Source organism: Balaenoptera borealis, assembly GCF_965194805.1.
Source record: "Balaenoptera borealis genome assembly, chromosome: 4".
NCBI lineage: Eukaryota > Metazoa > Chordata > Mammalia > Artiodactyla > Balaenopteridae > Balaenoptera > Balaenoptera borealis.
In genome coordinates this window covers 107,547,947-107,569,529 of record NC_138861.1, presented here as the reverse complement: position 1 = coordinate 107,569,529, position 21,583 = coordinate 107,547,947, and the positions used below count along the sequence as shown (strand labels likewise).

The window sequence follows — 21,583 nt, the reverse complement described above, 5'->3', positions numbered from 1 at the left end:
TCCAAAACAAGTCAGGAAAAGACAAAACAAGAATAAAGAAAAGAGAAACAGGGGGAAAACAAACAGTAAGATGGTAGGCATAAATTTAACCATATCAGTAATTACATTAAATGCATATTGTGAAACCGAAAGATTAAATGACAGAATGTTTGACTGCAAGACCCAACTATACATGCTATCTGCAAAAGACTCAAGAGCAGTTGCCTTGGATTCAAGGAGAAAAGGAATAGTTTGTACCGAAACAATAATGGCAATGTGAGGGGGTCAAAGAAGGCTGAAAATTTAAACAGGCTACTTCTACTCAATGACAGCCAAAATTTATTTTATTTCATTCCTATGAAAACCAGATAATGCTGCACGAAGACTACACACTACACTATATGTTCCCTACGGCTTCAATCTAGTTTAAAACTTTGATTTTCAACCTACATTTTTACAGTGAATGCTCTTTTAACAAGCCCCATAACCAACTTGCCAAAATTCATGCTACCCATCCCTGAATAAAACATAATGACTATTACAAAAGGATACACAGAATACTCCCAACTAGCAACTCTGTTCCCCCAAGTTGAGGTGAATGCTTGCACAAGTTGTATTTGTTCTCAAACCTGAACACCAGCTGAACTTATTAAGTTAACTGAAATACTTTTTAAACCAGCAGAATAAATGCAAAAAAGAAAGCTGTTTCTAAAAATCAAATTTGTAGTTTCTATTTCCTTAGCTTCTCTCCCAGGAAATGCACACAAAATTCACTCTCTAACTTCATCCCAATCTCTACTCAAAAAACTGCTTCTTTTCAAGGCCTTTCCTGTCCATCAAATGTGAAGGAGCATTCTCTGTATTCTCTATCCCATAAACAGATTTCACTTTCCTTCAGAACATTCAGTCTGATATTACATCTTTGTTGTCTTATTTCTACCATTAGATTATAAACTCTATGAAAGCAGGAAATTTGTCTCATTTATTCTGAATCCCTAGCAGTTAGAAGAGGGCAAGTCACACAATAGATGCTCAATAAATATTTAAATGATTAAGAAAGACTCCTTCAAAATAATCTGATTAAAAGGAGTTACACTTTTAAAAATCTGAGCTGCACTCAGATTGAGCTTTTTTGATAAGCTACCAGTCCAAATAATATCAAGTAAGATAGTTCCTGTGTTCCCCATTCCCCAAATGAATTCTTCCCTGAATTCAAACTCTGTCATAGCCTCATTTCCCACTATTCCCCAATACACATCCTTCTCTACAACCAAACGGGAATACTCCTCTGAACATCCCCACTGAATTCAATTAAATCTGCTAAAGATCATACTTAAAAGACAAGAGGGTATTGTAATAGGCTTTATGCTGGATGAATTTTCATTGTTTAACATGCCTGACACTCCATTATTAAGGAGCCCTAGTAAAATTCAAGTCTATTACTGGGTAAAAGAGAAAACAAAATCAATTTCTGAAGGCTCATGTCACAGATAATCAAACAATTATTAACGCTGAGAACAACCGTAACAACAAAATACCCTAACAACAGTTAAATAGTGCTTTACTGTGGGCTCAAATGATCCCTACTGCTTGGAATGGTCTCTTCTCCCTCTGCCACCTATCAAAATCCTTCGTCTATCTTCAAGGTTCAATTAAGGGCCACCTCTTCATTACATTTTATTTTATCTTTTTTTTTTAAAGATTTAAAAAAAATTTTTTGATGTGGACCATTTTTAAAGTCTTTATTGAATTTGTTACAATATTGCTACTGTTTTACATTTAGGTTTTTTTGGCCACGAGGCACGTGGGATCTTAGCTCCCCGACCAGAGATCGAACCCACACCCCCTGCATCAGAAGGCGAAGTCTTAACCACTGGACCACCAGGAAAGTCCCTCTTCATAACATTTTCTGATCATTTGCTGCAACTGGATGAGAAGTCTCTCTCTCTCTCCTTTGATCCCCATAGAATCTTTAATTCAACATCCCTTAAAGGATGTACACAACTAATACACAGAATATAGTATACATATTTTCTTCTCTGTTACAAGTCCTAGAGGGTAAAAACTGTATCTTATTCATCTTTACATCCACTAAAGCACGTTAGAAAATGTGTTGCATGTATTTATTGTGTTGTAAGTATTTATTAAACTTTTAAGTTTATGGTCTTCCACATTACAAAGGAATTGAACTGACTGAAACTTCATGCTGAAGTTGTATCGTTCCAAAATTCTGAAGTAGGACAACTCTTTGAAGTGGTTAACTCTTTCGGTTAAGTAAGTCAGCTGAAAGGAATGACTTAGATTCAAAATTTTCCACTCCATTTGAGAATGAGAACATGTCCATTTCCTAATACTCTGCAACAGATTACTTACCTGAGACCATGGTCTGTGATCTGATAACATCCGGACAGACTGAGAAACAGAAGTGCACGCCCAGTCTCTTGATCAGTTTTTTCACTCCCAGAGTAAATTAAGTCTGTTCCCCTAAGCAATCTAGTCCTTGATGCTTTTCTACACAATGCAGAAGACTCTGGGAGTGCTGACATAGTTCTTAAAGCCGTTCCTGTACAACAAAATGAATGACCACAATACGTGAAGGCTGGAGAAGCACAATGCTGCTGCCAACAGACACTAGTCCTTAGTCCAACAATATCCTTACTGTAACAACCGGAGGAGGAACAACTAAAGTTGGATGCTGTTTCCATTACACACAGACTTTCAACATTTCTATGTCTCCATTCTACAGCATCTTCAATATCAGCCAAATCTTCAGCATCTAACATCCACACATAAGGAGAAGTGAAATTTTCAGAAGAAATAGGTTTAGTCCAGGGGTGTTCATTATCTATTTCTTCTCCGATGCCCTTGTTAGTTATATCGTGCAAACAAGCATACTGCTTGGTGGACTGCATGGTAATGTCTTTATTTTTCCAGGTAGTCGAAGTAATTTTGCTTGCTGAAGTTTTCAAAAGGCCACTCTGATGAGACGTCAAAATTCCAAGAGCTCTAGAAATCTTCTCTAGAGCCACATCTGTGATTTTTTCACATCCAGATAGATCAAGATGCCGAAGACTCTGGCAGCAACCAAGCCAAGACCAACTATAAGAGGTAACGAGACTATTAGTGGATATTGTTAAATTCTTCAAAAGCATTTGATTATACGTTAGTAAATGGAAACTACAAGAAAGATTTTAAATCTAATATAATCAATCATTTACTGAATATCTGTTGTTAGCCACTACTTTAAATGCTAGGAATATGAAAAGACAGGAAGAGTAATTAGAAACCAAGAGTATTGCTAACCCAAAAGAAGAGTAGGAAAGGAGAAGGGTATGGAAGGGAGAGACTGTTTTTCATCCTGAAAATAACCAATAGAGGAAAGGCTGTACACACATGAAAGAAAGAAAATAATAATTAGAGGAGAAAGATCCAGAAGAACAAGCTCTAGGAATTGGTAGAGAATTAGCCTTAGCCAGAGAAGAATACATTTCTCCCTCTGAAATAGGAAAAGAGGTGCTGATATAAATGCTAGGGTGGGAAACAGCAGGGCGAGGTAGAATAAGAAGGAAAGTAGCAGCATCCAAGGAAATAAAACCTGAGGGTAGCGTGAAGGAAGTGTTAGAATTTTAGAATAACTATGAAGAGGGAGCTTTGCCAAATGGTACTGGGAGCCCAACTGAAAATGAAAACTTCTTTAAAACACAGTACCAAGCTACATGGTTACACAGCAAGGCTCAAAAGCCTAGACACAGTACAAGATTATAAAGATGACACATATATAAGTTTTGAATCAGCTGGGACCTAAGGACAAGAGCAAAGAATTGGAGGGTGCTATTACCACAACATGACCAAAATCTGATAGTAGAAAGTAAGAGTATGATTAAACTGCAATTATGTAAATGAAAAACTACAGAACAATTCTGATTCACAGTTAAGAAATCATTAAATTTATATATTCAAAAATAACTAACCTGTCAAATGCACAATCTGAAATGTCAGTTTGGGTAAGATCCAAATGCTCCAAGTTAGGACAAAGCTCTAAAATCTGCCTAACCTAAGAGGGAAAAAAAAGTCACCGTGAAGATCTGCAGAATTTAGTTAGGTTAGAGACATAACTTTTAGTGTAATATTTCCAGTGGTTCTCACACTTTTCTGCATGTAAAAATCACTTCAATTCTGCCTTACAAATATATATTGTGATGAAACCCCAGAAAATCTATTTTAGTAATTCTAAGATTAGACCCAGGAAATTTACATTCTTAAGGAATACCCAAGGAGATTCTAATGTAGGATATCACAAGATAGTCTTTTATAAAACCGTGATTTAATTTCACCTGCCCATCTTACCATGCCTTACACATTATAAAGAATCACGTAAAACTGGGCTTGATCACTTAACATCTGTGAAACTAAATAAACTGTTTAACCTCTCAGTCTATGTTTCCTTTTCTATAATGTATAGACAATGATATCTATGTACAAAGATTACTATGAGAACTGAAATGAAAAAAGATGAAAATTAGCAGTGTATGCCTACCCATGGGAAGGTACACTCATGGGTAAACTGTTATTTTTTTTTAATTAAACTCAGGAATAAGCAAACAAAATGTAGATCATTGCTACTTTTTCTTAATACCCAAACTAGTGCTAATTTATACATACCATTTTGCTGGAAACTGCACAGCTGTACGCTAATACTAAAGTTTTTACAGAAGTACCAACATACGGTAGAACATTATGAATTAAGCCATGGAGTAAACGTTTTTCCATTTGTGCAATGCTGATGGCAATTGATTCCTCTGCAGACTCTTCTGTAAAATGAATTCAAAAGTCTAAGAACTTGATACACTAATTATGATTAGGCTACTCAAGGAATCACCAAATCATTAAATATGAAATACTTTTTGCTCTCCTTTTAAATTCCCCTATATATGCAAAGCAAATTAAATGGACAAGTTCTCATTTGCCAGGACTTAATATTTAACAGGTCTGACGTCAACTAAAAAGAGACAAAAGAAAAAAAAAAAAAGGTTTAAATGGGAATGAAAGGAAGAATTTTTTAACATGCTTCAAGGTTGAAGGTAATTTTCTTCTCAAGCTAATTAGCAGAGGGAAGATAAAAATAACTCCAGTTTCAGGCACTGAAAAAATTTTGGAAAAAACTTTTACTACTTGAAGAATAGTATAAGTTCTTCAAGAGAATATAGGATATCAAGAAGAAAATGAACCATAATAAAAATAATAAAAAGTGTCAGTCATTATTTTACATAAATATCAATAAAAGGGACACAGAGCTAGAAGAGATTTGAAACAATTAAGTTAGGCTGGTCATAATGAATCAAGCAAAGAAAAGTACCTTAGAATTTTTAAGAAATTAAAAATGAGCATGGCTTTTGTTTTCTGCTTAATAACTTCTGCAGAGTTTAGATGTGTACAACAGGATGCACTACCGTAACAACAAGTAAAAAAAAAAAAAAAAAAAAACCCTACAAACTCCAATTTGATATAAGGAAAAAAAACACACTACACCAAAAAGAATAAACTAATAATTTTATCACCTTTCTCAGGATCCTATTGCTTTTTTGCTTACCTGAAGACCTAACTCAAATGTCTCCAAACATAAAACAGTTTAACAGGATAAGCTGAGGAAGTCTCATTTAAAACAAAACTGAGTGTAGTTGACAAAAGGAATATAAATAGAAACAATAATTCTGAATTTTTGACTGTTTCCATGTTTACAGATATTATTCTAAATTCCTCCTTTAGTTAGACATTTATGTGAAATATAGGGGTAAAAGTGACTTTTAGTGAACCCTATTTATTCTACTACAATTTTATTTCCAAATGATTCTTTTGTTTCTGTGGCTCTATCTAAATGTGTACTGTTTACTGTGAAATCCTAAAAAAAAGAAAAGTAAACATCCTATGAAGAATAATAACTTCTCTACAAGACTAGTAAAGACAGCTAAGCTGAAAAAGCACTAACACAGATGACAGATCCAAAGTTTACTCTTAGATACACTAAACAGCTAAACAGATATATGACCTTAGAAAGGCTCCACCACTATAACCTTAACCTTTCCCTCTCAATATGAAAGAAAACAACAGCCATCTCTTTCTCTATCTTTAAGTGCTGAGATAAACACATTAAATTTGATAAAGCCTTTAAAACTCAACACAGGTATTATGAATTGATTTTTTAGAATGGATAAATCAAGTCTTCCCTAAGGTGACGTCTGAGTAAAGACCTTAACTCCTTGAGGTCTTTGCTCAAATTTCTCAAGGGACCTTAACTACGCAATCTATTGAAAATGGTAACTTCTTACCTCTCTTCCTGGCACGTTTTTCCTTTATTTTTCTCCACAGCACTTAACACTATCTAATACAGTATATATTTTGCCTGTGTTTACTGCCTGCCTCCCCCTCCAAATTTTAAGCTAAACAAAGGCAAGGATTTTTTTTTTTCCCATTTTGTTCATTATTAACCTCATGCCCAGAAAGTGCCTGCCACAGGATAAGCAAATCACCAAATCTAACTGGAATAGACCTCTTCCTTATATGACACCTTCCAAACATTTAAAACTATACCAAGGTGTTTTGCACCTTCATTTCATAAAAATAAACTTGCTGCTAAAACAATAATCTTTGTATTTATATTCCTTACTTTCCACAAGTTTAGTTCTTTTGTCAGACCAGCTTACTGTAAGTGGGCAACTTCTAAATAAAAAATTCCTACAGGTTCAGTTTTATGAAGTAGAAGAATATCTTATTAATTTTTTTTTTTTTACTATTTTCATCATCTTTTAATAATCATTATCTAAAGTAACATCTAAGATAGAATTTGTGTCTTTCTCCTCCATATTCCCAAAGAGCATCTTTCTGCACCTCTATTACAGCATTTTCCAATACGTACCTTGATTAAGAATCATGTATTCTAAATTCTCTTGTTTGTGAGTTCTTTGAGGGTAGGGATAAAGTCTTCGTCACCCCTGAATTCTCCCACGGTGCTTAATGAATAGCTACACTAGTTTATATAATCCCTTACTGTTTACAAAGAATTTTCATATATATTACTTCTTAATTCTATAACCACCATGTGAGGCAAGTGGCATGACTGTGTACAAATTAATAAACAGGTTCAACAGCTTTATGCTCCTTCCTCTGGGCCACACACGACTCAATATATACTACTGAGCTGATCAAATAAAGTGGCCCTAAAAACACACTGTAAACTGCATGGCACTATAATGAATGTATATTATTTCAATAAGGAAAACAGCCATCATTTTCTGATTTTTTTAAAGTGTTTAAATAAATATAAAAACATATGGGAAACAAGCCTATATACATTTAAAAATTACTTTAAACAGAATTTTAAATACGCTTACTATTCCGTGAAAGTTTAAAAAGTAGTAGGCTTAAAAACACCAGTTTTTTTAGAAAACACAAAATACATAAATCCTAGCACCTAAGTACTTGTTAAATGTAACAGTAATTATTAAAGCACCATGTAACAATTTTAATTCCAGACACAGCTTACCAGATTCATCTATATCGGCATCTTCATCCCACTCCTGAAAAGCACGACTTTCATCTTTTCTATTTTTCACCCATTCCTCATCAGGTTCAGTATCAAGTTCAGTTGCAGGACCACTATACCAGTCACCTACTCAACAAATAAACAAAAGGAACAAAATAAGATTAGATTGGCTACCATTACAAAAAAATAACCTATTTATAACAAAAATGTCTGCACATAAAAAATATGTGAGCCATACACAATGAGCCATCTATTGTTAGAAACAATTGTGGTTTAAAAAATTACATTTAAATAAGCACAGAATTCAATTTCAGACATACCAAAAAACTATGAAAAATAATTATCAACAGTCTTAACATGAAATTTCATAAATCACTGAAAACAACCTAACCTTTTTCCCTACTGTGGCTTCACACTGGCTCCAGCAATACCCCCATTAAGACAATTGCTAATAAACAAAAGGAAGCAAGACTTTGTGCTCAGTAGTGAATTAGCAATTCAGAAGTAGGTGGGAACAGAAAAAGGGAAAGATTAAGGTAAAATTAAACCATAAATTTAAAGATCCTGGAGAATACGCTGCAATTAAATTACATGATTGTGAAGTGCAAGACAATGCAGAATTACTTTACTGAATTCCTAACATTACATCTAAGTGAGGGCTCCTCAACCTTAACACCATTGATATTCTGGGCTGGGTAATTCTTTGTTGTGGAGTGCTTCCCTGTGCATTGCAGGGTGTTTAGCAATAACCCTGGCCTCTACCCCCTGGATGCCAGTGTAATACTACAAAATGGGACAAAAATGCCTCCACAGGCATTTCAAAACATCCCCTGCAGGGGGTCAAATCAATTGTGATCAAGAATCACAGGAAACAAATACCATAAATAAATTAAATTAAAACCATTTTTATTGGAACTTTTTGTTTAAGCATATTAAAAACAGAAAAAAAAGCAGCATATTTAATATCTGGTTAATTTCACACAAATCTAGCATAGCATTATCATATTTGATCTTTATATCAAACAGTACCTAATTACGTATTACTACCTAATAAGTAATTCTTCATAATCAAAAATACAGCTAATAAAAAAGTATGTGATATATCCATACTTGCCTTATCTGACTTTTCACTTAATATATTATCCTACAATAAGAAAAATTACTCCGCATAAAAATAATTCTAATCATTTGGATCATATAAGTCTACCCAATACTCCAAATAGCTTCATGTAAAAAATATTATATATCTAACAAAAGCTTATTTAAAAGTGCTACATATTGATATAAAAAATAAAACAATTTTTAAATCAGACTCATACTTTAATTATGTAAAATTATATATTTCCATGTCAAAGTGACAAATTATAAAAAACTAAAAAAAATTAATGTGAAATTTGAGGTACTCACCTAGAAAAACTGTTTTAATTCAGTGACAGAATATATGCCATATTAGTTGTATTTATCCCATGACTGCATTATATGCTCATGAAAGCAAAATTTTCTTTAATTGTTCACATGTAAAACTAACTTACCACAATGAAATTAACTAATATGAAATTGTAATTTATAGAATGAGGCATTACTAATCACAAAAAAATTTGCTAAAGACAAAAATACATTCAGTTATCTTGAGCTACCATCAAAAGGGAAACATAACAGTGCCTCATCTTTAAATTTTATAGAATTAATTTATTTTGTATTTTTAAAATACTCATCTAATTCTTTAAAGCTGTTCTGACAACCTATTAATTTTATTTTTAACGTTTTGTTATGCAAAATTACAAATATAGTCAAAAGTAGGAATAAGCAGCATTAAACAAGTAGCATAATGAACACCTATGTACTCATCACCTATCTTCAACAATTATCGGGGCTTCCCTGGTGGCACAGTGGTTAAGAATCTGCCTGCCAATGCAGGGGACACGGGTTCGAGCCCTGGTCCGGGAAGATCCCACATGCCACGGAGCAACTAAGCCCCTGTGCCACAACTACTGAGCCTGTGCTCTAGAGCCCGCAAGCCACAACTACTGAAGCCCGTGCGCCTAGAGCCCGTGCTCCACAACAACAGAAGCCACTGCAATGAGAAGCCCATGCACCACAATGAAGAGTAGCCCTTGTTTGCCACAACTAGAGAAAGTCCGCAAGCAGCAACGAAGACCCAACGCAGCCAAAAATAAATAAAATAAAATAAATTTATTAAAAAAAAAAATTATCAACATTTTGCTAATTATTTTTCATTCCATCCCCAACTATTTTTTCCTAATTATTTGAAAGGAAATTGCACACATCATGTAATTCACTCATGAATACTTCAGAATTGTTAGCTTTTAAAAAATGTATACAAAGACATATAATCTAACTATGAAACCTATTTTTAGTCAACCTTTCAGAGTTTCCCTCCCTGGCCTTGCTTATTAATGTCTATGAGTATATACCTAAAAAAAAAAAAAAATAGATTGAAATATTTTTAAAACAAACTAAGCATCCCATTTACCTACCTCTGGCCCAATGAACAGGGTAAAGATGTTTCCAAAGTGATCCAGTTTTTGCCAGCTGAGACCATTTAGTGCTTACTTGACTGCATCGACATAATTCTTGAGGATTAAGATAACTGAAAATTGACAGCATTACCTCAGGAGGAAGATGAGCTATACCTGTGGATTGTTCTGACACTTCCGCTTCTGAAATAAAAAAGAAAACCTTTAACATTAAAGGCTATAAGAGCAAATGCAGTAAGAAATTACAATCACATTTCTATAAATAAAATCCAGTGCCTAAAGTCCACTCCTTCCTGCTTGCAAGATGTGAAAAGGAAATAACATGGATTAGAGGTAACATGGAGATGTTAAACTTGTTAAGAACCTGTAGGGTTAAACTATCGTGGTCCAAATCATACTTCATCAGTGGGAGCTACAATAATGAACACAGGATTTACTTCCTCTTACAAAGGCGTCACAGAAAAAACAATACTCACTTTGTAGCATAAGAAGCATCATTTGAAAAAGGAACCCAACAGGTTATACAGCTTTAAGTCAGCAAGTGTAGAGTCGGTCAGATAATGAGAAATCCAGGGCATTTTTAATGATGCACACAAATCTCACAATGTTTTCCATTCATGCATTACAACTCCAGTCAGCATCTTCCTTGTGTTTCCTCTTTGATTTTCACGTTTCATGTAAGAACTCTGAAATCTGACCTCTATAACCTTTAGGTGCCTCAACCTTATCCTATTTATGAGCCAGTTGAGACAATATAATGTAAATATTTCTAATGCTGGTATACATTTATCAGGAATCTTTTGTTAGCAGCTATTATAGAAAACAGTCATTGGATATCCAATTTCCTATAATGGGTTATTTCAGTAGCAACTTTCCAAAGGAAAACTGCAAATGAGGTGCACAATAAAGAATATAAAATATAAAAGTTTCATCATTAATGTACTAAAAAGAATCTGAGTACCTTATATATTTGATTTGTCTTCACAAAGCAACTTAAATATAGAAATGCTATGATCCAATTACTTTAACCTAACCCTTTACAAATGGCAAATATTTTAAACATAATACAGCTATAATTTACTTTGAAGGAGTGGAAAAATTCAATATAGTAAGTGTGACGCCTTTAAGTCCCATGTTATAATTAAAATTAAACCAGATACAACAGGTCCTGACTTGATGTCTAAAGCACAAGCTGCATTTCAGAGTGAAGCACACAAGCGTTATGGGTTTAATTATAGCTTAACCTATAAAAACAATTTTGTTCCAACATGCATCTCACCTACTTTATTAAATAAAAATAAGAAAAAAGGACCAATTTCAAATACTTTCAAGCAATTTTAACAGGAATGTCATTGCTATTTCTCATCTAGCAAAAGCAAAGGAATTTTTACTAGCCTCAGGATGCCAATAATTTTATTTAATGATGTTTTAAAAGGCAAAGCTATCAAACAAAAGAAAGAATAAAAATGAGGAAGTAGTCTATCAATAAAAAAGCAGAGATATTTTATTTACATTTGTCATTTGTTTTCTCAAAGTGACTATACATAGAAAAACTATGCCTCCCATACTCACTCCCCTGTGTATTCCTGGATATAAGCTAAGAGAATGAGAAAGGGTCGAGATAAAACTATAAGCATTACATGATTTTGAAAACTGATTTTTAAAAAAAAAGAAAAAACAAGGAAGGATAAAAACAGCCACTATGGTCAGTGGAGCTCAGAAAATTGGATGACACTGCAAAAGTGCTCTGTATATGGTAGTTTTCAATAATTTTGATTGGCCAAAATAATAATTATTATTAATAATAAAATATTATTATTAAATTATCATTATATATTTATATATAAGTAATATTGATAGTTATTCTCACTAATCAAAATTATCATTATTATTATATAGATAGAAACTCCTTCAAGAAACACTATACTGCACATGGCCCAAGTATATGAGCTGTTAAATTACCATAGACAATACTAAATTCTAAGATAGAAACTACTGTCCTCAATTAAATTCACTATACTTGAAAACAAATGGCCTAAATTATTCTTCAAACAAAATATAAAGGTCATATCAACAAGAAGTAAATGGCCTTGGAACGAATAAATCGCTAGCTACCTAAACATATGACTCTCACCTTTATCTGACTTTTCATCCACAGAATATTTAAAAAACTTCTGCCGCTCCTCAGCTTGATTCCATAGGCTCAGACCTCTAAGGAGTTCTGCAGTATCCTTCTGAGAGCAGTGTTGAGCAATCACTTTCTTTTTAATATCTTTAAGCTCTTCATAGGTAAAATATTCCATTAACATGGGCTGAAAAACCTAAATTAAACAAAATACTCATAAGGAAATATGCTTAATTAGTTTTGTTTTACTCTACATCTTTTAAAGTATTAATGGCTCAAGTGTAGTATTATGACCACATATTTGGAAAACATAAAAATTTAGTTGTTACCACCAAGTTAGTTTACCCAAAAATTGCAAAGAAGAATACCACCACCAAGATCCTTCTTTCTATGGCTTCTCCAGTCAATCTCGAAACAATTTAAAAGTATCCAAACCAGAAGGTCCTCCTGTACAGAGCTTATCATACACTAAATCACTCTCCTATGGTGAGACATTTAGGTCAGGTAACTGCTTTCTGCTACTACAACAACTGACCTCTACCCAAACAGGGCCTCTAAATCATATGAGAACCGTACCCAGTGTACTGCCAACCATAAAAGTCAGAGCTCTACTGATACCTTCAACTATTCAATATTATCTAGGAGATTTCTTCTTTGAAACAGATGCTTAGTCCCAACTTCCAACTGACAGAATTAGAATCTTTAGAGGTGGAGCCAAAGGCTTTTTTTATTTTTCTTTGTTCCATAGATAATTTTGATGTGCATCACAGGTTAAGAAACACTGCTCTAGTAACTCAGTGGTTTCAATGCTGGTTGCGTATTTGCATATTACAATGACTTGGGGAACCTTTAAAATATATCCATGTCAATATCTATCTCCCACCTGATTTAATTGGTCTGGAAAGGGCTTAAAAGTAGATTTTTTTAAATGGCCATCTGATTATAAGGTGAAGCCTTTTTATAGTGAGAATCACTATAATAACTGATTTACAGCTGAACAAGAATCCAGTTCCTCATAAAATATTTTCTCTATTCCTTACCCTGATACTCATCCCACTTTAGAGAAAGAGAATGAGAAAATGTTTTGCTCATCCATTCAGGGATATCCTAATACATGTGCACTAGGCATAAGACTGATAAGTTTAACACCACCATTTAATTACTAAAATCCACTACTAAAAAAAGGACACTAAAAATTCTTTAAACTTAGAATGGAAATACAGAAAACATTAAAAAGTTTAAAGAATCTTCCAAAGGTTCAGAAAAGACATTAGGGTAGCATAAAAAGTTAACATTCAATACAGTGCCATCTACATAATAAATAAGACAATAAATATTTTTTGAGTAAATGAATTAAATCACTCAGTCAATGAAAAGCAACAAACTCTCTAAGGAAACAAAATTAATGTTTTCCTTGGGTTTTTCTTCATTTTCTAAAATGATCTAGAGGTTCATCTTCCTATGTATTATTTTGAAGACTCAAAGGAAAAATAACATTTCTCCAATTTTATAAAGCAAAATCACAAAGAGGAAAAATTACGCTTACCTCCTCTTCCTCTTTCATGTGAGGAAGAAAATCTCTTGTAAAAGCCTCGAGTCTCTCTTTCAGCTGTTTTGCATAATTTAACTGCTCATATTCATTCTAGAAACAAACAAAAAAAACTGTATTCTATAAAAATTTCGCTTTGTAATTTATACTGTATCTGATCCTAGAAAGTCAGTGTGAAATGTAACTTGAAATGTCAGGGTAAAAAATTAGACTAACAAATAGCAAAATGGTCTCTGTACTTTTCTAAGCATAAAAGATGGCCTCAAAACATCTCTTAAAAGAACCTTGAATTCCTTTAGTAATGTGATCTCATACTTCTTTTTAAAAATGTCATAAAAAGTCTAAAAATAGCAAGTATTTGCTCAAAACTTCTACTGATTTCTAATGCATATATTTATACAATTTCAATATGTCCGTTTTCCTAATAATATACCTCTGAGCAGTTCACAAGAGCCTGTTGGACTATATCATTACAGAATCCCTTTAAGGTCATCTAGTGTGTCCTCTACTAAACAATTCAGAATACCTGTTACATTATCCTGAAGAAGACCATATACACTTCTAAAGGCAAGGAGCTCACTGTACCTTGAGGTAAATCATTCTAACTCTGCACAACAGCTAAAAAGTTCTTCCCCATATGAACTATGGTCACATCTCCCTGTAACTTATCCATCACTTCTGTATCAGCCCTCTCAACTTAGTACAAGTGGAAAATTTACAAAATAATGAAACTTTTAAAATGTGGGAATATCATAACCCTGCTGAGTCCTCTCTAGTCTCCTCCTTTTTGAACTAATTTATTAAACTGCTTCCCAATAGTCTATCCAATGTCCTATTCTCTTAGGATTTTACACATTTTCCTTAAGCATGCCCAAGTGGCTTCCATTTCTACTTACATGCTGATAATTATCAAATTTGCTTTTCCAAACCAAATTACCCTTCCAACCTTGAAGCCCAACTAATGCCGCCTCCTACTTATAAATGCCCACCTGGACTGCACAAGCAGTTCAAACCCAACCTGCCCATGATGGATCTTTTTAGCCTCTTCTATATTCCCTAGAAAGTCAAGCTCAATTCTCACTTTTATTTCCTTTCTCTTTCTCCTTTCCTCCTTCCTGTATATGCAAGCACTACCTTCTATCAATTTTATGTCCTACACTACTCTCAAGTCTGTCCCTTCCCTTCTGTCTCCACTAGTCACTACTTCAGTTCTGATCTTAATCATTTTATTGAATAGGTAATACATGAACATGATATAAAATTCAAACAGTACAAAGGAGTATTCAATAAAAAATAAATCTTCCTATACCATCTTCCCTCCCAGCACCCTATCCCTACCCAATCTCCTACCTCCCCACCAAATAGCTACTGTGTATTCTTCTAGAGACTATTACAATAATTTTTTATAACAATCTTTCTGCTTGAGTCTTTTTTTTCCCTTCAATCCATCCTCTTCCCTGCTTAAGAACAGTCTTTCTAGAACACAAATCTATCAATGAAAGGTGCATGGTGGTTTGACAGAGTTACAACTTAAGTCTATGTTTCACCAAGCCAAAAGGGGGACAAATGAAGATCAAATTTCCTATAATACGTAAATATAATTAATAGGGAAATTTCTCTACACCATTATCCTAAACTACACCCAAAAATATCTTTAATTTTAGGTCATACAATTAAAAATTATTCTTTGTAACCACCCCATGGCCCTGTTCATTCTAAGTAACAATTCTACCTTTAGTCACCAGTAACTGCATTTATTACAGATTTCTTTAAAGAGTTCAGCAAATGTTATCAGAAAGTAAAATTTTTACAGTAATTGAAATTTCAACTTACAAAAACACCTTTAAGATTTGGAGAGCAGCATTCATGATAGAATTTTACATATAGTAACAAAGAGGTAACTGATAAAGATTCTCATCAAACCTGAGTCAGGCTCCACTGAGTCTTCTCAGCCAGGCCCTGACCTTGAGCTCTGTCCTTGGCCCACTTAGTCCAGTTTTACCAAAATCATCCTGAATCAGCCTATCAACCCCACCACTACCACCCTTGGCATTTGATAACCCTCAATATCTATCCACCCTCAATATCTTGTCACCTTGGTCTGCCTTCAGCAAAAGGAAGCAAGAGTCAGTCTAGCAAGAATCTCCCAGCCTTGATGTTTCCTCTTAGTAATTTTCCTGACCCTCACCCCTGCTCCCTGGCTGTAAGAATTCAGCCCAATCTCTCTCCCCGACTGCAAAACCCCACTGCAGTAATCCCTTGAATAAAGTCTTCCTTACCATCTTTAACAAGTGTCAGAGTAATTTTTTTTTCTTTAACATACATTTACTATACTATAGTAACATCATTTACTATAAAATGCTAACAAGTTTTGCCAATGACATATCAGAAGATGGCACAAGCTGTGATAAATATCCATTTTTGCAACTCACCTTAACATTCTTCAGACCCTTTTCAAAGAGGCTAAGCATCTCAGAGAGTTTATTGTCAGAATGCACATTATAAATGGTCTGGCTGCGTTGTTGAAGCAAACCAATAATGTATTCATTTTCAATCTGCTCATGCATTTTGAACTCCTTAAAAGTAGCATACAGTGACTGCAGAAGAGCACGGAAATCATTGTTGTTGGAAAAGTTGGTTTTAGAAAGCTGAATAAAAATTTAAAAAGAAAGGCATAATAAATACATGCAAATATGCACCAATAGGAAATACTCAAATGCATTCCTATTTAGTTTTGTACATATCAAAATACCTCCCTTATACTTTGTTAAAGTAGGAAAGGAAATTCATAAAAAACAAGTTATAATGGTATAATAAAAAGTGCCCCAGGCCAGGAAGATGTTGGTTTGAATTCTGAAGGAAAGGATGTATGCACCAACAAAACACAGTTTCTTTAAATAAAAGAGTTAAACCAGACTCCCTCGAAACCTAAAATTCCATTACTCTGTGCACATACTAAATACAGATACTCCATAAAGTTACATGTAAACATTAAAAGAGCTGTGTTAGGATAATGTGATGCACTTTTTTCTTTGTTCAAATGTTCTTTATGCTATTATACTACTTTTACAATGTAAAAAATTCAAAAACTTTCTATTATAATTTCTTTAAACTTTAATATCAAGATGAGTCTGAGGGCTTCCCTGGTGGCGCAGTGGTTGAGAATCTGCCTGCCAATGCAGGGGACACGGGTTCGAGCCCTGGTCTGGGAAGATCCCACATGCCGCGGAGCAACTGTGCCCGTGAGCCACAATTACTGAGCCTGCGCGTCTGGAGCCTGTGCTCCGTAGCAAGAGAGGCCGCGATGGTGAGAGGCCCGCGCACCGCGATGAAGAGTGGTCCCCACTTGCCGCAACTACAGAAAGCCCTTGCACAGAAACGAAGACTCAACACAGTCATAAATAAATAAATAAAAGAACGTGAATTTCTTTAAAAAAAAAAAAAAAAAAAGATGAGTCTGATCTGTTCAGAAAACATTGACTGAGCTACTAGAACATTATTAGATAATTTTAGAAGAACTGATTTTTTTTTTTGGGGGGGGGGGGGAAACAGCAGTTTATACAAGGAGCATGTACTTCCTAGAGTGGAAGCACTGCAATAATACAATGTGAAAAACTTGTATATCGGGGCATGAGAAAGTAAATGCACTTGAAGGAAAGATAAAAAATCAATGAAAATATAAAGAAATATATACACTGTCATTTTCTTTAATTCTACTATTCAACAAGAGAAAATGACTATTCTGATATAATTTTATTTTTTTACATTTAATGTCAAGTTAAATTCTCATGTTCAAAGCACATATATTATCGGGAAACTTGACTCAAGATGAAGTTCAAAGTAATATTCAAACCTTCTATTACCTCAACTGTCATATTAAATCCATCTTCTATTCTGTCAATTCCAGTTTCAAAATTCATTTTAAGAGGGAAAATCTGATTAGGTTAAAAACAACAGACAGTAAATGGAGAAAAAGAAGCTACAAACACCATACTTCCTAGAGTTGTTCTGTAAAGTCTGATCTAGTATTCCTAAAATGGAGAAGAGTCTAAGTTGTCTTAGTTGCCTGTTCTGGGCAGGAACAGTCAGCTCATGACAAAGCATCAGAAAAGACAAACTCCTAAAGCAAGACTATTCCACTATATAACTTAACCAATGATCTACTGGAAAAAGCAGATGGATTGGGTATAAGAGTCATTTACAGAAAACCAGACCTAGAGCCAGATTCTCTAGGATTAGTTTCCAGTCCTACCATTTATTTAGCTGTGTAACCCTGGGTAAGCTACCTTTCTCCTTCAATGTCTTAGTTTCTTCTTGGTGTTAAATGGGAATAATAAAACCGCCTGTACTTCACATGATTGCTGTGAGATTTTTTTTTTCATAAATTTATTTATTTTTATTTTTTTTGACTGTGTTGGGTCTTCGTTTCTGTGCGAGGGCTTTCTCTAGTTGCGGCGAGCGGGGGCCACTCTTCATCACAGTGCGCAGGCCTCTCACTGTCGCGGCCTCTCTTTTTGCGGAGCACAGGCTCCAGATGCGCAGGCTCAGTACCTGTGGCTCACGGGCCCAGTTGCTCCGCGGCATGTGGGATCTTCCCAGACCAGGGCACGAACCTGTGTCCCCTGCATTGGCAGGCAGATTCTCAACCACTGCGCCACCAGGGAAGCCCTGCTGTGAGATTTAAATGAACTGGTGCTTAATATATATTAGCTAGCATTACTTTGAAAATTAATCATTCATTTTTATAAATTCATGGGGTTTTTTTACCCTATTCAAATATTTAATGAGCAGTTATTGTAAGCCAGGCACTGTTTCTGGTACTTGGGATACCTCAGTGAACAAAACAGACATCCCTGCCTTTACAGAGTTTACAATCTAGTGAAATAAGACAATGAACAGTAACCACAATAAATAAATTATCTATGGGTTGGCCAAAAAGTTTGTTCCGGTTTTTCCATAAGACGTTATGGAAAAACCCAAACAAATTTTTTGGCCAACCCAATACAACAGGGGTTAGCAACTTTTTCTGGAAAGGGTCAGATATATTAAGTTTTGTGAGGTATACTATCTGTAGCAACTATTTAATTCAGTTGTTGTAGCACAAAAGTAGTCATATGAATGACTGTGGCTATATTCCAATAAATTTTATTTATAGACACTAAAATTTAAATTTTATGTAACTTTCACATGTCATAAAATATTATTTTTACTTTTTCCAACTACTTAAAAATGTAAAAACCATTCTTAGCTCCTGAGCCATACAAAAATAACAGACAGGACGGATTTGGTTAAACCAAGGTTGTAGATTTTGTCCTAAGAAATGTCACACAAAATCACAACAAAATCCACTAGTGGCTAATCTCAGCAAATACTTTCATGTGCCATTATATTAAAAAAAAAAAATTAAAATTAAGTCAGTAGAAATAAGAGGTAAATCAAATGAAAGCATTAATAATGGCTATGAAATTCTTTAAAAACAAAAAGGATGGCAAAAAACTAAATAATGTCTTCACGTGAGTTATGGAAAATAAGGAAAATATCGTTAAAGACATCCAGGAAGTTTTGCATACAGTCTCACTGGACTATTAGAAAATCCTTCGGATTTAATAACAAGCTAAGGTAAAGACCAAGTTCATGCTACAGACTGAGAACCAAATTAGGCAAAAGGACTCTCCATTATGCAGAGTTAATCCCGCAGAGTGGTTAAAAGTGCTGACTCTGGAGCCAGACTGCTTAGGTGTGAATCCATCTCTGCCATCAAGTCACTAAGTTGCTACGTACCTCACTCAATTTCTTCATCTGTAAAATAAGACTAATAATATTAACTACCTAATAGAGTTCTTGTGATGATTTAATAAGTTAATATATTTAAAGAACACGGAATACAACATATATAAGCCTACTTAGGTTTTTCTGTTATTCCCATATTTAACCCAAACAAAACTATCATTAGAAGTCCTTATCCTACCCAAGTCAGTTTTTCTCCACTTCAAAAGAGCAACTGTTTTTAACCTGGTACCTAAAGTCAGTAAATTTAGCAGTGAAAAGAATAACCTGAGCATATACAGTTTAACTTTTAAAAATTTGTGTATGTGAATCATTTTTTTAAATTGTTTGCCTCTAGAAAGTTAATCAATCATAGAGACTTGATTGAGAAAAAAAATAAACCTAGACCCTAATAATATCTGGGACATACTGAGGCCTACAGCGTGCTAGGTACTATACTAAATATTTTTAGATATTATTTAATTCTTAACAACAATCCTAGGAAGTAGATGTTATAATTCCCATTTTATAGGTGAAAACCCTGAAGCTCAGAGAAAATAACTTACCCAAAACCATACAACTGGTAGACAACAAAACAGAGGTCAAGTCTCTCTATAAAACCTACTTACCTTTCCACAAGATGCAATGTTAGTCCTAATCATAAAGCTATCTCTTCAGAGCCAACAGAGTAAATTGTCAGAAAGAATGCTTGCTCTAAAGTATTAGTTCTCTCCAGGGGTTCGATTTTGCCCCCCAGGAACTAATGGACAAGGTTTAGAGGCATTTTTAATTGTCACTACTGCAGAAGCACTGCTGCCATCTTAGCGGGTAAACGGCAGGGACATACTAAACATTCTACAACGCCCGGGACAGCAGCCCCTACAACAAAGAACCGTCTGGCCCAAAATGTCAACAGTGCTGCAGTTGAGAAATGCTGCCCCGAAGAAGTGTTTTTTAAAACATGTTTAACCATGACCTTTAGTATGAAATACAGCATGATCCAGACACACACATCACAAACACTTCAAACAAATTTCAGGAAACAATATTTCCCTCCCTAATCTGTGATGTACTCTATCATTTACTTTTCCACTTCTTTTTTTTTGCTGCACCACACAGCTTGTGGGATCTTAGTTCCCTGACCAGGGATCGAACCCAGGTCCACGGCAGTGAAAGCCCATGTCTTAACCACTGGACCACCAGGGAAGTCCCCTCATTTTTTTAATGCTACTTCTGACCCACAAAATCGATTCCATGACCCACTAATGGGTCACAGAACACACTTTGAAAAACACTGTTCTACAGTAGGATTATAAAAGTTCCTAAGTGACCTATAAGCGTGTATCCTCTGATGCCTAGCAGATTCAACAAGGAACCTACATAGAACAGGATACACATAATCAACAAATAGTAACAATCAGTAACATGGTATCTCCCATATTTTAAAAAGAATTTATAACTGACTTTCTGGGACTCCCCTGGTGGCGCAGTGGTTAGGAATCTGCCTGCCAATGCAGGGGACACGGGTTCGAGCTCTGGTCCGGGAAGATCCCACATGCGGTGGAGCAAGTGAGCCTGTGGGCCACAACTACTGAGACTGTGCTCTAGAGCCCTTGCTCCGCAACAAGAGAAGCCACCACTAGCCGCAACTAGGGAAAGCCCGCGCGCAGCAATGAAGACCCAACGCAGCCAAAAATAAATAAATAAATTTATAAAAAAAGAAAAAAGAGTATCATGTAAACAATTTTAAAAAACTGATTTTCTGTCTCAGACATTCTACAACTTAAAATCATACTTACAGCCTGGCTTCAAACTGATTTGAAGTTGTGTGTCACTTTAAGACTAGATTTTAAGTTCAGAAACAGATATGAAAAACAGCATAACAAAAACTCAAATACTATTACCCCAAATAAGTTTTTACTTTTTCTCTCCTCGGCCAGACAATGCTTTCATTTAATCGAGGGAGATTTCCACTCAGTGAAGAAACCTTAATAAGTATCTGCTCAAACTAACTTACAGATAGAAAAAAGTATGATCCACAGGTGAAATGTTCTGCATAAAATCTTACAGCTAGTAGTAAATAGCAGAACCAGTAAGGTAATGCAAAAAACATGGGCTTCAGAAAG

General features: G+C 34.7%; 2 protein-coding genes across 3 annotated transcripts in view; one reads left to right on the top strand and one right to left on the bottom strand.

Moving 5' to 3' along the window:
• Window positions 1-21,583, top strand: part of BST1 (bone marrow stromal cell antigen 1) — a 249,487-nt gene that overhangs the window by 137,862 nt on the left and 90,042 nt on the right.
• FBXL5 (F-box and leucine rich repeat protein 5) overlaps window positions 1-21,583 on the bottom strand; it is a 48,782-nt gene that overhangs the window by 22,503 nt on the left and 4,696 nt on the right. For both annotated transcript variants that reach the window (XM_082389496.1, XM_082389495.1), the window contains exons 2-9: window positions 16,124-16,339; window positions 13,689-13,784; window positions 12,152-12,338; window positions 10,018-10,200; window positions 7,520-7,645; window positions 4,642-4,790; window positions 3,951-4,033; window positions 2,353-3,078 (exon numbers count right to left, since the gene is read on the bottom strand). In XM_082389496.1, the coding sequence (XP_082245622.1) occupies window positions 2,353-3,078; window positions 3,951-4,033; window positions 4,642-4,790; window positions 7,520-7,645; window positions 10,018-10,200; window positions 12,152-12,338; window positions 13,689-13,784; window positions 16,124-16,339 (1,766 nt within the window). The remainder of the gene's footprint in view (window positions 1-2,352; window positions 3,079-3,950; window positions 4,034-4,641; window positions 4,791-7,519; window positions 7,646-10,017; window positions 10,201-12,151; window positions 12,339-13,688; window positions 13,785-16,123; window positions 16,340-21,583) is intronic.